Source organism: Juglans regia, chromosome 11 (genome assembly GCF_001411555.2).
Source record: "Juglans regia cultivar Chandler chromosome 11, Walnut 2.0, whole genome shotgun sequence".
Lineage (NCBI taxonomy): Eukaryota > Viridiplantae > Streptophyta > Magnoliopsida > Fagales > Juglandaceae > Juglans > Juglans regia.
The window spans coordinates 2,039,113-2,055,334 of record NC_049911.1 but is presented as its reverse complement, the minus strand read 5'-3'; the positions used below and the strand labels follow the sequence as shown (position 1 = coordinate 2,055,334).

The following is a 16,222-nucleotide window of genomic DNA, read 5'->3' as shown; positions in this document are numbered from 1 at the left end:
AGTAGTACAGGGCAAACGTGTCTCGCACATAGCCCCACTGCTAGTATATATATATATATATACACACGTGTGAAAAAAAAAAGTTTTAAATATTATTTATTTTTTTTCACATCATTTTTTTTAATTTTTAAAAAAAAATTAGAACGGGACCTTAGAGCAGGATACCCTAGTGGGATGCCTAGCATTACTCATAGAAAAAGCATATGCAAACTACTCAAAGTTTTGAAAATTGTACCGTATCGACTGAAATTTTGGGTATTTGTCGTGCTGGCACAGTAACTGATATGTGAGAGAATTACGTTTCGTATCAGATCAAATACCGATTATTTCAATCAATATCGATAAGTTTTCGGTGTTTCGCCCGATATATGAATTTTGACCGTGGCATGGTAATTTGATAAGAATAAATCTTCACAATCTCCTCACACTTCACACTCTACATTTTTTTTAATTTTTATTATTTTTTTCTTTTATCAAATATTTATTATATGAATAATGAATAGAAAATTTGAAATAATTTTAAAAAAATAAACTCAAAAAAAAAAATTTAAAAATTTAAAAATTTATAAAAATATAGAGTATTGAGTGTGATGTAGCAAAACTCATTTGATAAACTTTCTTATAAGGGTGTTTCGTAAAGGGGAACTAAAAAGAAGGGACTTTTTCGGCTTTTAATCTTTCATTTTTGCAATTTTTTTTTATTCATCAATACCTGCTTCTCATTCGTTCAAAATTACAATGCATCAGTACACCTATCAAACTATTGTTTTGGTATATTACCATACAAGTCGGACTACTCTGTCGTTTAGAATAGTTCGTTCAAGTTGATCGCTTATTATTTTTTAGATTTAATTTTTTTTTTCATATTTTTTAATATATTTAAATATTTTAAAAAAATAAAAAATATTTCAATATATTTAAAATCACTTCTTTAATCACCCAATAAAAAAAAATTTTATTAAACGGTCAAATTAAGCGGTACAACTTGGAAGGCAAAATAGTTATTTCCTCGTCATTTTACATAGCACCTCTCTACAGACAATAGAAAAAGCATCTGCAGATCCTCTCCAATACAACAATATTCACATTTTAAAATTCATATGGATCACTAAAAATTAAAATGCTATATGAGTCATTAAAAATACACTTGATTGGTAGTTGTAATTTAGTAGTTGATTGTAATTTATTCTATTAAAATTATTGGTAATTTATATTGAGAAGTATTTATTGAGTTTCTCTTTATATTGTTGTTTTTTTGAAATATACCAAAACGATACTAATAATGAAATATTTCATTCTAATTATCTCACTCACTTGTCTGTGGGAGAGAAATTGGTAGGTAGAAGGGTAAGAACGTATATATATTATATACACCCACCAACTGATCAAAGTGCTCGATCGTTAACTCTCCATAAACTACTCATGGTGATATATAAAGTGATATGAGAAAAGCTTCTTGCAAGCGCCTTATGCAGTCGGCGAGCAAACACGGCTTATGTGGCATTAAAAAACAAAACGAACCGTTTTGTTTTTTATCAACAATCACCCACATCATTTTACTCGCCTCAGTGTCCCGACTCCTCACGAACCTTCCTTCATTTTCCTCCCCAGTTTCCATCTCTTCTCTCGTTTGCAGAGAGAAAGAAAGTCTCAGTTTCCCTCAAATCCCTCCCGAGAATCTGTCTTTCTTCCGCACGAACCTTCCTTCCTCGACTCCGTCGACGCGAAGCAGCAACCTGGACTCAGCGTCCCTCCCCCTCTGGGACTCAGCGGCGGGTTAGGGTTCATCTCCCGCAGATTCCTTTCCACCACGGCCTCTCGTCGAAAGCATCTTCCGAAGATCTAAAGGAAGGTTCGTTATGGTCAGTTTCCCTATCTCAAACCCTAACCCGCCCCAAATCATTCTCATCCCCAAACCCAAACCCTAACCCGCCCCAAATCATTCTCATCCCCAAACCCAAACCCTAACCCTAACCCGACCTAATCATTCTCATCCCCAAACCCAAACCCTAACCCACCGAAGATGAAGCTCATCCCGAAACCCTAACCCACCGAAGATGAAGCTCATCCCGAAACCCTAGCCCTAGCCCGCCCCAATCCCGTTCATCCCGAAACCCTAATCCTAGCCCGCCCCTTCCTGTTCATCTCGAAACCTAACCCTTCCGATAATATTGTTAGGTCAGAGGTAATATTGAGATTGAATTTATTATTTGTTGTCGAATCTTTGATGGGGCAGATTGTGGATTTACTCTGTGAAGTTGTTCTTTAGTTTATTTGAACAAGTATGAGATTATGATATTCCTTTGGTAATTGTTAGGTCAGAGGTAAAATTAGACACTTGAATTTATTATTTGTTGTCGAATTTTTGATGGGGCAGATTGTGGATTTACTCTGTGAAGTTGTTCTTTAGTTTATTGTTTTTGAACAAGTATGAGATTATGATAAGAATAATGGTAATTGTTAGGTCAGAGGTAAAATTTCTACACTTGAATTTATTATTTGTTGTTGAATTTTTGATGGGGCAGATTGTGGATTTACTCTGTGAAGTTGTTCTTTAGTTTATTGTTTTTCAACAAGTATGAGATAATATTGAGAGGTAAGGTGATTTATTGAGAGTTAATATTGAACAAGTATGAGATTACTTATAAAAAAAAAAATATTGAACAAGTATGAGTTAATCACAGTTTATTGTTTTTGTTCCTATGGTATGGTAATTGCTAGGTCAGAAGTAATATAGGGAGATTGAATTTATTTATTTAGTTATTGTTCTCGAATTTCTCATGGCCTGGATTAATGTGGATTTATTGTTTGACCTAGTTTAAGAGTTTATTGTATTTGAACAAGTATGAGACTATTGTAATGAAGTTATTTTTTGTTTAAAGTGACTATTGTAAGTATGCGACTACTCTGCGTAATGGGGCAGACTAAAGTACTTGTTCATTAGACTAAGGTAACAAGTATGTAGTTACCTTTTGTTGTCCTTCTAATGCTATGGTAGTCTAAGTATAAGCAGAGCAGGCAGGCTGGGACTGTGAAGTTTAATCAGAACTGAACTTTCTCATGTAAATCCAGTGACATTGGTGGTGGCTCAATAGTACTTAGGTTATGATGCTTTCAGAAATATGTATCTTTTGATATGTGTGCATTTCCACTGTGCTTATGGTTTATGTTAGAATGTCGTCATCAACTCTGTCTTCTTCATCCTCTGGTAATCGTACTTGTCAACCATTGTGCTTTTGCGATCTTCAAGCTACATTGAGATACTCAAATACTCCCAGAAATCCAAGACAGCCATTCTTTGGGTGTCCAAATTACAACACGAAGGTAACATGTTTATATATGTTTAATAAATTGATTAATATTAAAAACATCTAACATTTTTTTATATATGTTTGCAAGGGATTACCTTATTGCAAGTTTTTCAAATGGGCAGATGGTGATCAATACATGCAGCTGGAATTACAAGAAAGAAAAAATGAACTATTAAGGAAGGAGAAAGAGGTCAATGAGAGACTTCGCGATATTAAGAAGAGGGAGATTGAGCTCCGTAAGAGGGAGGATGAGATTGAGAAGAGAGAGATGGTGCAAGATGGTCGAGATGAGGAATTTTTGAAGAAGGAGTTGATGCTCTTTGAGAAAGAAGCTGGACTAACACGTTCACGCACGCTTCTCCGGTTGTCTTGGGTTGTTGTAGTTGTTGTTTGTTGTTGCTTAGTGACTTGGTAGTGGTTGTTTGTTGTTGCTTAGTTTGAAGGTGTAATTTAAGTGTTAGATGTCATTTTGGTTGTTTAGTCCAAGTGCGATATCATAAAGCTATGTAAATTCAGATTCTGATTTGCCTCTGTTGGTTAAATTGTTGTAAAATACTTGCTGTAAAGTACTTGCTTAAATTGGAGTAAAATAGCAGTTTTCTGCTTTCTGTTTCTGTGTTATTGTTAGTCTATTTTCTGTTTCTCGTTTATACCATTATGTTCAAAACAGAAACTTATACCAGACATCAAGAAACAGGAACTGTTTCGGGCTTAATTGGAGTAAAATAGCAGTTTTCTGTTTTCTGTTTCTGTGTTATTGTTGGTCTATTTTCTATTTCTCGTTTATACCATTATGTTCAAAACAGAAACTTATACCTGAACTAGACATCAAATTCTAAAAACATCTCCACTACAGTAAGCAGCAGAAGTTATAATCTTAAAGGGCAGTGATTAATATTGTAAATTCCAATAACCCTAAAACATAATTATTAATCACAAACTTATTACCATGCCTCATTATTCTGCAGCAAAATTCGCACCAGCATTCAAGTATTCATATATAGAACTTGCAGTTCACGTTCAGTATCCACATCGCAGTCAATGAATCATAGGTCCATCTCATATGTGCAGCATCAACTAGAAGTTAACATGATGTTCATGTCGTTAGACCATCACAGCAACTAGAACCTCTTTTAGGACCATTTTTTCCCCATTATCAAGTCAGAACCAGAAACCTGAAGGATATGATTTTCTGAAACAAATAGCTGAAACAACCATACTTCTAAAACCAGCATACTGCTGCAACCAGCATCAATATTCCAATATTACAAAAATGAAAATAATATGACAATGACAAACATGAGAATAATGTTTCCAATTTCACCAAAATAAGAATAATGTTTACAATATCACACTAATTCCAATAATGTTTAGAATATCACCAAAATGACATTCACTAATGTCCTCATAACTACTCCTGGAACATTGACTTGAACACTCCTGGAACATTCACTAATTCTTCTACCATTAGCACCATATCCCAACACTTTTCTCTAATAACATTTACTAATTCTACATTTACACACTCTTACACAAAAATGGTCATTTGCTCATATCAATTAATCCAGTTGTGATCTATCCAATCCATGATTCTCAGGTTGTGATCTATCGAACCCATGCTCCACCGGTTGTGATCCATCCAACCCATGCTCCACCGGTTGTGATCCATCCAACCCAAACTGTATCTGTAAAGATTTGTAAGCAGCCAAGTAGAAAGAAACTATTAGAAAGTGAAAAGTATTAAATATGAACTTTTTAAGTGAAAATTTTGGGTTATTACACTTTCTTGACTTCCGATCACTGTTTCCCGGGGCCGGGTTCCACTATTGTTAAAAATCGAGCTCTGTCGAACATGCTGTTGATGATTAACAAAATGATATATTATTATTATTATATATATATATTTTTTGCATTTACTTCTTCCATTGGCAACCAACAATGCACAATATAACAAAATATTTAACAATTAATATACCTGCAGTTCACTAGGACTGGTGATATCTACTTCTGATGAGCCAAATAAATTTCTACACGTGTCCGGGAGTGGTGTATCTCCTTCATCTCGCTAATATATACCACAACAACGCACAATATCATAAAGCTAATATACATAACTATGTATATAATATATACCATTAATATTAAAAATATTGAGACAAGCACCAGTTTACGTTTCCCTGTTCCTGGTGCTTTTTTCTGCTTGGCTTTAACCTTCCGCATTTCTTTCTCCATCCTAGATGCTCTCCTCAAAGATGGAGGTCTTCCTTTCCCTCGCACAACATTTGGACTTAGTACGGGCTTTGAACTACCAACAGCATTTGTGTCCAGTGTTGTACAACCAGCATTCGAACCTACCAGGGGCGTAGAACTATTAAATATGACATATTACGTATCAAGCTTTACTTAAAAAAAAAAACAAAAATGCAAAAATTCAAATATGACATACTAACTATCAAGCTTTACTTAAAAAAAAAAAAACTATTAGAAATATTCACATATAAACCTGTTTGAGTCATAGATGGGGGGAGTTGATTATCACGGTACAAGTCAATCATTGAATATAACTTCTTTTTTGCATCTTCAAACTGCTCATTGGAACCCGCTGCATAAGTTATCATCTGATAACATATATTCAGCAAACTTGAATATCTATTCCCATCTGGCCTCTGATCCCCAGCATCATAGCTACTGTGGATTAACGTGTATCTCCTCTTAATGTCCTTCCTCCATCGATCTAAAATGTACCGGTCTGGCAATAACTTTATACCATTAGCTTTGAAGATGGCTAAAATATGCCTACACAGTATCCCCCTCATCTCGAATAACCCACATGAACACTTTCCATCGCAGTCTTCCACATTGAAGTTCACTGAATACGTAACAAGCTTAGTGAACTCTTCAACATGAACTTCATCTTCCACCAGATATCTTTTCATTACACCATCCTCACTAAGTAGACACGGATCCATATCGAGCACACCCATTACTTGCTGCTGGACTTCCCTAAATTTAGCATTCGTGTACAACTCTTGAAATCTCTTCTCAATTGGAGATCTAGATATACAGGGAATGGTGACGCTAAATGTGTGGAAGTCGGCATTGTTTTCATTCTCAATTTTTTTCCTCAGTGCACTGTCAAACTGGTCGACAAACTCCTTCAAATTTGTCTTCGCATGAACATAACCATCAAAAAAAGCATTCATACTTTCACTACGCTGGGTTGTACTCATTCCAGCCCATAAGTACTCTTTTAAGAATACTGGTACCCAATGCTGACGCTCATCATATAAACTTTTCAACCAGACATTCTCATGTAAATCATATGTGTTAAGTAACCCATCCCAACATTTCTCAAACTCCTCAACTGTTTGAGTGTCGTACACACATTTCATTAGGTGACTTTTTAGTCCACTTTTGTAGGCAGCATATGACCCAAGCTTCTCGGGAACTTTCTTCAGTATATGCCATAAACAGAATCTATGCCGACTTTCTGGAAAGACCTTAGCAATTGCATTTTTCATTGCTCTATCTTGATCAGTAATAATAGCTTTTGGAGGTATACCATCCATACACTGCAACCAGGTCTGGAATAACCATGTAAAGGTGTCGGTATCTTCACTTGAAATCAACCCCGCTCCCAAAAGAATGGACTGTCCGTGATGGTTTACACCAACAAATGGTGCAAACGGCATCCCATATCTATTCGTGAGGTATGTGGTGTCGAATGTGACGACATCACCAAAATACTGGTAGGCCGCCCTACTGCGTGGATCTGCCCAAAAAACATTCTTTAGCCTCCCATCATCACTTAAGTCCATCAATGCAAAAAAACCATTATTCTTGTACTGCATCCTCAAAAAATAATCTCGAAGTGCTCCAGCACCACCTGCACCAAGTCGTAGATGACGTGCCTTATCTATATAATTGCGACAATCCTTTTCTAAAAATGGGAGGTTCTCGAAACCTCCTGCACCAACGACAAGAGATCCGAAACTCTTATTCATCCGGATCCCAGCCAAGTCGTTTGTATCTAAGACTCTTTTTACAGTCTCACTCACTTCTCTGTTACAACGAAAGAAGCGAGATTTCTTTGGACTGAGGCCGTGATTATGTGTATTATGGACTGTTGTTAACCGCATCTTTCCTTCAACCTTTAAGGCATTAATCCTTGCCTTACAATCCGTCTTTCCTGTCGGGCGTGGCTTTGCAACGTTCAAACTCTTAATCCGGGCTTTCCCTCCACGGGCACAACCAAGAGTGACATATCTGATACTTTGATCATCTCCCTTCTCACTCCTTTGTGTCATCACCCCAAACCCGCATTTCTTAGCATAATCCTTATAATAACTATGTAAATCTTCAAAAGAATTGAATTCCATCCCCGACCTTGGCTCCTCAATTATATTATCACCATCCGTTTGCACTAATTGTAGTGAACCGGTAGTGCAATCGTCGGTTTCAGGTGATTTGGGTCTATCCTCTTTACTTTCTTCATCAACAATTGAGTTTGTACATGGCACTGCAGTTTCCCTACAATCGGGACTATTCTCTGAACAACCTCTTCCGCTCGTTGCGGAGCTTGTAGCGATGTGAGGAGTCAGAGTTCCCATTCCATATTGAAATGGATAACCAACATTCTGCTTACAAATAAATAAAAACAAGAGCAATTAAACTCTAAAAAACCCCCAACTTACATAACAAACAAAAAGACGTTGAAAACCACCTGAATGTTACTGGGATATTGGCTGCCATCTGGATATGGCAGAAAAACTGGTGACCAGTAACTGTGCATGTGATTTGGAAAGTTTATATGATTCGTTTGAGGGATGTCCTAGCATAAAGATGTCATTTCCAATAAGTAGACCATTAAGTAGACCATTTCCAATAAGTTTTTGAAATATTAAATAACATACTGAGGTAGGGGTGTTTGAGCTAGATGGTGTTAGCGGATTTGAGTGTTCTTCCCCTTTTCCAATGCCCTGTACACATTGTACAATAAAAAAAAGGTCAGTCTCTGGGAAGAATACTCTAAGTGAACAAACAAGTGGAATGGTCTATTTCTCACCGCAATCTTAAAAGATTACTCCGCAGCAAACTATGCACATGTTTATACTTCTTTTTGCAAAAAACAAAATGTGCATCTCATTTAATATTCCTGAGATATTTTTATTCTATTCATTGATATGTATAATCTCTGCTCTTGTTGATTATTACACCCAGGGAGATGCAGATTTTCTAAGGTATCATGGAATGCAAGAATTTGATCAGGCAATGCAGCATCTAGAAGAAACTTATGGTGTAAGTTTTGTCTTTGCTTAAGTACAAAGCTGTATTCAGTTGCAGGGGTCCTGATATGTACTTAATGGCTATCTATCTATTTGTGTTTATTCTTATATTAGGTAAGCTTGTGAAATACTATTAATATCTTGTGAGAATAGGAAGCTCGAGAAGATGTCTCATGTAATGTCATTTATTTATGCAAAGTCCCAAAAAATAACCCAACATACGCTATTAACTGAAACTGCACCTTCTCCCCACTAGAAGAATAGGGTGAAGGGCGAGGTTGTGATTTAATAGCCACTGTGTGCGTGTGCGCGCTTTAGATACAAGCTAATCTTAATAACATAACGCAACAGTCCTTAAAAAGAGTCCCTAAAACACTAATCTAAAAATAACTAAATTAGATACAAGCTTAAATTGAGCAACTTTATTCAAGCTTCTATCCATCCATGTCCAAAACAAACAGAACCAGGAACAACATAGCCACTCGTCCAGGTCCTGAAATCTAATGCAAGTTCATTTATCAGAAAAGTTCATGCAGATTCACCAACATCACCAACTACGAATAACTGCATCCATAAGTTAAAGATAGCAATTAATTAAAATTGTAATGCGGGCTCAGAAGATGCCGTGATTCATGGGAAACAAAAGTGAATGACCTTCAAATTTCAAATCACTACAAGTTCGAATATAATGTGTTTTTTTTATTTTTTTTATTTTTACACAGAAACATGAATTTCATTCATGTGAATCTGCTAACTTCTACGGCCTAAACACATGAACACGGAGCTGGGTTTCCAAGCACACAGAAAAAAGCTGCTTTACCATTGTATGCGTTCCAGATGATATCCACCGTGCTGGACCAGTTCACCTCACAGCTCAACTGGACCACGAAATCCCAGAGCTTTCTCGACAGTCGATTTGAAGCCGAAGACACTTATGTCCTTCCTTAACTCCTGCAAGCAAAAATGTAAGAGCAAACTCAAGAAGATGAAGCTCACCCAGGCCGAAGAAGCTCACCCAGGCCGAAGCTCACTCAGGCCGAAACTCACCCACGCCGAAGAAGGTCACCCAGGCCGAAGCTCACCCACGCCGAAGCTCACCCACGCCGAAGACAACGCAAGCTTACGATCTGAAGCAAAAGAACCAGTCGAAGATCTCTGTATTGGCTTCGAGCACCAAAGCAGCTTTCGAAAATGTCGGGCCGAAGACGAGAGAGGTCGAGCGGGAACGAAACCAGAGTTTTGTTCTGTTTTCCCCCTTTTTTTTTATTTATTTTATTTATTTAATGATTTATTTACTACCGACGTGGCATTAAAAAAATGCCGTTTACTCGCCGTTTGCATTCGGCGCTTGTGTGTAGAAGAAGTGTTCTTTGATATATATGATCCATGAGCTATCTGGGCAATCCAACCGACTCACTTGAACAGGAAAAACCACTTTAAAATTTAAATTCATGTGGATAATCGCCTCTGGCTCTTGCAAAAAGACAAAAGACACAACCTAATAATCACTTAATAATATAGAAAACACACAAATTCAACCAAAAAAAAAAGTTGATAACTGTCTTCTAATTCCTTATTTCTTAGACATCTACCGTCACCTTTCATTACAATTTTATATAAAGTTACAAAATCAGAATACTTTTGTTGTCCCGATTCAAAGCAAAAACCTTTGATAGAGAGATTGATAGATACCTGTCTTCCACGAGAAACAACCTTGACCCTTTTCCGATCACCGGGAAATGGCTTCCCGGCGAGCACCCATAGCCTTGTTTTTCTTCCTCTACCTCATAGTCTCTTCCCAATCTCTGGACTTCAAGCCACACAAAGAGAAGCACAAAATCGACGGACCCATCAAGACCTTAGTCGTCCTGGTCATGGAAAACCGCTCCTTTGACCACGTTCTAGGATGGCTCAAATCGACCAGGCCCGAGATCGATGGCCTGACAGGCGAAGAATCAAACCGGATTCTAGTCTCCGACCCGGACTCCCCGGAAGTCTTCGTCTCAGATGACGCCCTGTTCGTGGACTCGGATCCGGGTCATTCGTTTCAGGCGATCCGTGAGCAGATATTCGGGTCAGACGATAGCTCGAAGCCGCCGTTGATGAACGGGTTCGTTCAGCAGGCGGAGAACATGAGTGAAAGCATGCCGAGAACCGTCATGAGTGGGTTCAAACCGGCCGTGCTACCGGTTTACACCGAGTTGGCCAACGAGTTCGCAGTGTTCGACCGGTGGTTCGCCTCGGTCCCAGCGTCGACTCAGCCGAACCGGTTCTACGTCCATTCGGCGACTTCACACGGCGCCATGAGTAACGTACGGAAGGACCTTGTCCACGGGTTCCCCCAGCGGACGATCTTCGATTCTCTGGACGAAAACGGCCTTACCTTCGGTATTTATTACCAAAACATCCCCGCTACTCTCTTCTTCAAAAGCTTGAGGAAGCTGAAGCACGCGACGAATTTCCATAGCTATTCCTTGAAGTTTAAGCTCGATGCTAAGCTGGGTAAGCTTCCCAACTATGTGGTGTTGGAGCAGAGGTACTTCGACGTGGATTTGATGCCGGCCAACGACGACCACCCGTCTCACGACGTGGCGATCGGGCAGAGGTTCGTGAAGGAGGTGTACGAGACTCTGAGGGCTGGCCCCCAGTGGAACGAGATGGCTTTGTTGATAACTTACGACGAGCATGGAGGGTTCTATGACCACGTGCCTACACCTGTATCTGGTGTGCCTAACCCTGACGGGATAATTGGGCCTGACCCCTATTACTTCCGTTTCGACCGGTTGGGTGTTCGGGTTCCCACCATTCTGGTCTCACCATGGGTCGAGAAGGGCACCGGTGAGTTTTTTCTTTTTCTGACCCCCATATTAGATTATTTTGCTTCGAAGTTGCAGGATATTGTTGTTGGGTTTTTGGTTTCTAAGATGGTATATGTTATATATGGTATTTTGTTTGTTGTATATACCCTCCTATGGCTTTTTTTAGTTACTTTACAGCTTCTTGTGTTGGATTGGCATCCTATACTTACTTCTAATTTGAAGGATTCAGAACTTGTGGTATACTGAGTAATTGTGATTTGGCTCTGAATATTTGTGGCGGACGTGTAGAATTATGTGGAGATTAAGAAACTGTTTTGGCAGCATTTTACTTCCAGACCTCCCATACATCTTGATATTTGCAATGTAACTAAATGTAATTTTTTTTATGGGCATTGTAGCCATATATGTATGACCTTTGGGTTCGGTAAGATCCTTTTCCCAGCTAACCCGGTCATTTTAATTCCAAGTCTGCCATAACAATGGCTCTCGTGGCCATGCATGTGTTGCTCTTGTATATGTCCTGTTTACTTGGCTTTGCCCATTTTAATAAAATTCTTATTTGCTGATAAAAAAAAAAAAAAAAAAACATAGACTCTCATGGCAACACTGCTTTTGATAAATCCTAAGCCAGAGGATAAATTGCTTCACTGCCGACTGACATATCATATATAGGCAAACAACAGATGCTCTGTCACACACAGACACGGTTTAGAAACATTGTGAAATGAAATGGATTTGAAATTTATGCTTTCTGATGATGAGTCGTGAATAAGATTACTTTGTTATTCATGCAATGAGTCAAACAGATGAAAACTGCCATGCTGAGATATTACCACTAATCCCCCTACCCTCTATCCAAAAAGGAGAACTTTGTCCTGCTGTGATTTAGTGCTTGTGTCATCTCTTTGTAGCTTAGACCAAGCTTGAACTCTACATTGGCTTCTTTGTCAGTCTTTTATTGGCTGACAAACCAACCAAATATCTGGGTTCAGAAAGACCTTGAACTCTAGGTTTATGTACAGTTGGCCAAAAGGCATTATCTATCTCTATGGCCTGATTTTAATTGTTATCTTTTTTTGGTCGTGCTTGGCAAATGAAACGTGCAGCATTTTCATTTTTCCATACTTCTGTGAAGCTTCTTTATGATATACATTGTGTCGAAGTTATAGTTTTCAGGGAGGTATATATTGTACAAGTAATAAGTTTTTTATTTCGCAGCGTACAAGTAACAGAGGTTAATTCTAAAGAGTTGTCATTATCTAGCGGCACCCATTATGCACCTCTGACCTTTCCATCTTTTACTACATATTGGGTCTGAATCATTTGACCTGCACTGACTCTTGATTGTTTGTTGCAGTGATTCATGAGCCAGATGGACCAAAACAACATTCGCAATACGAGCATTCTTCTATCGCTGCAACTGTAAAGAAGCTTTTCAATTTGGAATCAAACTTCCTGACCAAAAGGGATGCATGGGCGGGTACTTTTGAGGATTACTTTGACATTCTTGATTCTCCCCGTGATGATTGTCCAGGTTTGCACCACAGTCCTTTATTGCATCAAGTTACTTTTGCTTAGTGATTTTGATTCTCACATTTTCACTGCATCTTTTAAGTAGTTGACACTTCATAATGTGAAAGATATAAAATAAAAAAAAAAATGGCTTTTCTGTAGTACAATGGTGGAACTTACCTCTCACAAGTTGATCTAGATCTTTACTTGGATTTCCACACTTATGATGATTATTGTGTGGCAGTGCCATTACCTAAAAAGCGTGCCATGACCATCATCATTTGTCTTTCCTTTTCTTTGGGTTGGGAGGGTAGTATGATGTGCCTATAGAGAAGAGTATGCAGCTGCACATTCCCTTTCGAGAATGTTGCTTTTTTTATTGGTAAAAAAAAAAAAAACAACCACTTTAGTGAACTGTGAGTATAAAACTGTCCTTTTGAATGGTATGGCAAGTCTGGAAAAAGTTCATCAGATGGTCCACCCTGGTCTGCTCATAAGAACTCAAGGAGATATGAAAGATATAATCTAGCATGTGGCTGCTTATTGTAGTTGAAGAAGCCAAGGATTGGACCCAAAGCTTATATGCTATCTATTTGCTTCCTTTTTTTTTTCAGACGGAAACCCTTACCTTTGTTAGGAATTCTCACTTATGGTAGAGGAATATAAGCTTATATACAATTCATTTACTTAATTTTAGCACCGTTAGAACGTTTTAGTTACTTAATAGATTATTTTGAAAGGAAGGAAAAAAAAAAAACAATCTTGGAATCTGGTTGCAGAAACCCTTCCTGAGGTTAAGATATCCCTGAGGCCACGGGGACCGAAAGAAGATGCTAGCCTCTCAGAATTTCAAGTTGAACTGATCCAGCTCGCATCCCAGCTCAATGGTGACTATGTCCTGAATACATACCCAGATATCGGCAAAAGCATGACAGTGGGTGAAGCCAACCGGTACGCAGAAGAGGCAGTCAAGAGGTTCTTGGAAGCGGGAAAGGCTGCTCTTAAAGCTGGAGCCAACGAGTCTGCAATTGTTACAATGAGACCTTCCCTGACTAGCCGAGTTATGCTTAGAGACCATGGTCTCTACGTAGGGAGCCACTGATTGTTTTTTCTTCAGTAATGCCGGTTGTATAAAATTTGGGTTACAATCCCTCTCTCTCTCTCTCTCTCTCTCTCTCTTTCTATATATATATATATATACACGTACATCTTTATCTCTATGACATTGACGCCAACCCATTTAGCTACAAGCTTTACAAAAGAAACATACTCTATCTTCAACGATTTCTGATCTCTAAAGAAACCCTGCAGTAGGATTGAGTTGAGACGAAGTTTTGACTCGAATTGAGACGAAGTTTTGACCATCTGTCAAAGGAAAAAGAGCAAATGAAGGGTTAATAAATTTTGTTTTCTCGAACTTTCACTCAATTCATAACGTGCATTCGAAATTAATAATTACTTCAAAGTAGACTTTTGAACTTTCAAATTTCTCAATCCTCCCCTTCCATCCATCAGTAACGTTAAATCTAACGGAAATTCATTATATGTAATTTTTATTTAATTTATTATTATTGATCATATAAAAGATAAAATAATATATGTTATCAATTAATAATAAATCATTAATCATATATAAAATTATTTTATACTTGCAAGCAAGAACAAATATTATATGTACACGTTAAAATTATTTGATATTCATTAACTATATATAAATTAATAAAAAAATTATTTAATGATTAAGAATTTATTATTAATTGATAACATATATTATTTTATATTTTTTATGATCAATGATAATAAATTATATGAAAATTACATCTTTGCAGTGAATGTTATGCGCATGAACAACATGTATAGTGAATTTTTGTTAGATTTAACATTGTTGGTAGACGAAAGGGAGAGATTGGGAAGTTTTAAAAGTTCAAGAGTCTATTTTGATGCAATTATTAATTTTTTAAGCATATTGTAAATTAAGTGAAAGTTCGAGTAGACAAAATATAATTAACCCGCAAATGAATCTTGTCGAATATTAAGAATATTATACAAATAATTAAATCTATTTTTTCTATAGTTTAAACTTTTAAATAAGTAATAATTTTATATACTATCACAATAGAGATTCTAAATTTAAATCTTAACTCTATACTTAAAAGTTAAAAGTGGTGATTTAAGAAGTTCTCAATAGCGTTAGCATAGGGAAATTGTCGATAACATCATTTAAAACCCGAACCAAAGAAAAACACTTTTTAAAAAACAAATTCAAAGCTTTTAAATTTTCTAGAATGAAAAAGCGTTTTATGTAAGGGAATTAAAAGTTTTTAAAAGCTAATTATTATTAATATTATTTTATGATTCGGCCAAAAGGGATTATTAAATTGGGGTGAGGGCTCCCTAAAAGGATTCTCGAGGGGGAACCAACTACTGTAATATACCGAATCCTATACTAGGGATGATCTTTAGTGCTGGCAATAATAGGTTGCCAAAATAAAATCCACCAAATGAAAAATTGGGAGGGATTTGAACGGTAAATAAAAATAAAATAAAATATTATTTTTATTTTAAAATTTGAAAAAATTAAATTATTTATTATATTTTATTTAAAAATTTTAAAAAATTATAATAATTAAATGAGATAAATTAAATAATTAAATAAAAATCGTATGTACGGTTTAAAGGGAAATCTTTCATACCTTTCGAGATCCACCCTATAATATGGGATCAAAAAGTCAAAATAAATGATTTTAACCCTTATAAAAAGAAAACTGATTGTTGAACTCCTTACACGCTCATGTCACGTCGAGACACTGCAGAAGAAAAAACTGCAAAACCCGATCCAATTTATCGGAATCGATTAGTTTCATTATCCAGAAAAATGCTTAGTGCATCCCACTATCAATTCGTGAGGCACATGCTTCAACATTAATTTGATAAATAAAAAAATATGTTGCAGACTTGCAGTCGGCTTGAAGCCTTGAAGACTTCAAGCCATAAGAGTTAAAACCGAGATTCAGACTTGCAGTTGAAGTTCATATAGAAGTACGATTTTGAATTGCGTGCGTTACGGTACGTCCTTTATAAATATTAAGAGCAAGTACCCGCGCATGAATGGCATGAAAGTCTACCCATTCACCATGAATCGCTCAAGTAGAGCTCCATGAACAGGTGACCCAAAGATTCATCAGCTACTTTTTCTTACAGCTACCGTTCAACATATCTTCTACCAAAGCCATATATTTTGCCTCGCCCTTGACCACCATTAACGTCTCTCTCTCTCCAAAAATAACGCAAGGAG

At 37.0% G+C, this 16,222-nt stretch overlaps 3 protein-coding genes across 3 annotated transcripts; 1 reads left to right on the top strand and 2 right to left on the bottom strand.

Annotated features, from left to right (window-relative positions):
• Nucleotides 1–4,870: 4,870 nt before the first annotated feature.
• LOC118343731 lies at nt 4,871–8,052 on the bottom strand. The gene is made up of 5 exons (XM_035695604.1): nt 8,035–8,052; nt 5,475–5,662; nt 5,287–5,376; nt 5,092–5,166; nt 4,871–4,996 (listed from the first exon to the last, which is right to left on the bottom strand). Exons 2-5 carry the CDS (start codon nt 5,541–5,543, stop codon nt 4,871–4,873), a joined length of 360 nt encoding a protein of 119 aa, XP_035551497.1. The 5' UTR covers nt 5,544–5,662; nt 8,035–8,052.
• Nucleotides 5,704–8,103, bottom strand: LOC118349849 (protein FAR1-RELATED SEQUENCE 5-like). Its single transcript, XM_035695603.1, has 4 exons — nt 8,035–8,103; nt 7,223–7,948; nt 5,815–6,883; nt 5,704–5,708 (listed from the first exon to the last, which is right to left on the bottom strand). Exons 1-4 carry the CDS (start codon nt 8,101–8,103, stop codon nt 5,704–5,706), a joined length of 1,869 nt encoding a protein of 622 aa, XP_035551496.1.
• Nucleotides 8,104–10,137: 2,034 nt separating this feature from the next.
• LOC109009015 (non-specific phospholipase C1-like) lies at nt 10,138–14,147 on the top strand. Its single transcript, XM_018989338.2, has 3 exons — nt 10,138–11,434; nt 12,773–12,949; nt 13,707–14,147. The coding sequence occupies exons 1-3, from the start codon at nt 10,336–10,338 to the stop codon at nt 14,027–14,029; spliced, it is 1,599 nt and encodes a 532-aa protein (XP_018844883.2). The 5' UTR covers nt 10,138–10,335; the 3' UTR covers nt 14,030–14,147.
• Nucleotides 14,148–16,222: the final 2,075 nt, after the last annotated feature.

What these genes read in the sequence shown, in the direction of transcription:
- LOC118343731 (XM_035695604.1), bottom strand. Translation starts at nt 5,543, where the DNA reads ATGGAGAAAGAAATGCGGAAGGTTAAAGCCAAGCAGAAAAAAGCACCA. An exon ending in GAACAGGGAAACGTAAACTG is followed by an intron (nt 5,377 to 5,474) that starts GTGCTTGTCTCA and finishes GGTATATATTAG; the next exon opens with CGAGATGAAGGAGATACACC. An exon ending in TGATCGGAAGTCAAGAAAGT is followed by an intron (nt 4,997 to 5,091) that starts GTAATAACCCAA and finishes AAATCTTTACAG; the next exon opens with ATACAGTTTGGGTTGGATGG.
- LOC118349849 (XM_035695603.1), bottom strand. Translation starts at nt 8,103, where the DNA reads ATGCACAGTTACTGGTCACCAGTTTTTCTGCCATATCCAGATGGCAGC. An exon ending in AATATCCCAGTAACATTCAG is followed by an intron (nt 7,949 to 8,034) that starts GTGGTTTTCAAC and finishes ATTTGTAAGCAG; the next exon opens with AATGTTGGTTATCCATTTCA. An exon ending in GTCGCAATTATATAGATAAG is followed by an intron (nt 6,884 to 7,222) that starts GCACGTCATCTA and finishes ACCTGGTTGCAG; the next exon opens with TGTATGGATGGTATACCTCC.
- LOC109009015 (XM_018989338.2), top strand. Translation starts at nt 10,336, where the DNA reads ATGGCTTCCCGGCGAGCACCCATAGCCTTGTTTTTCTTCCTCTACCTC. An exon ending in ATGGGTCGAGAAGGGCACCG is followed by an intron (nt 11,435 to 12,772) that starts GTGAGTTTTTTC and finishes TGTTTGTTGCAG; the next exon opens with TGATTCATGAGCCAGATGGA. An exon ending in TCCCCGTGATGATTGTCCAG is followed by an intron (nt 12,950 to 13,706) that starts GTTTGCACCACA and finishes ATCTGGTTGCAG; the next exon opens with AAACCCTTCCTGAGGTTAAG.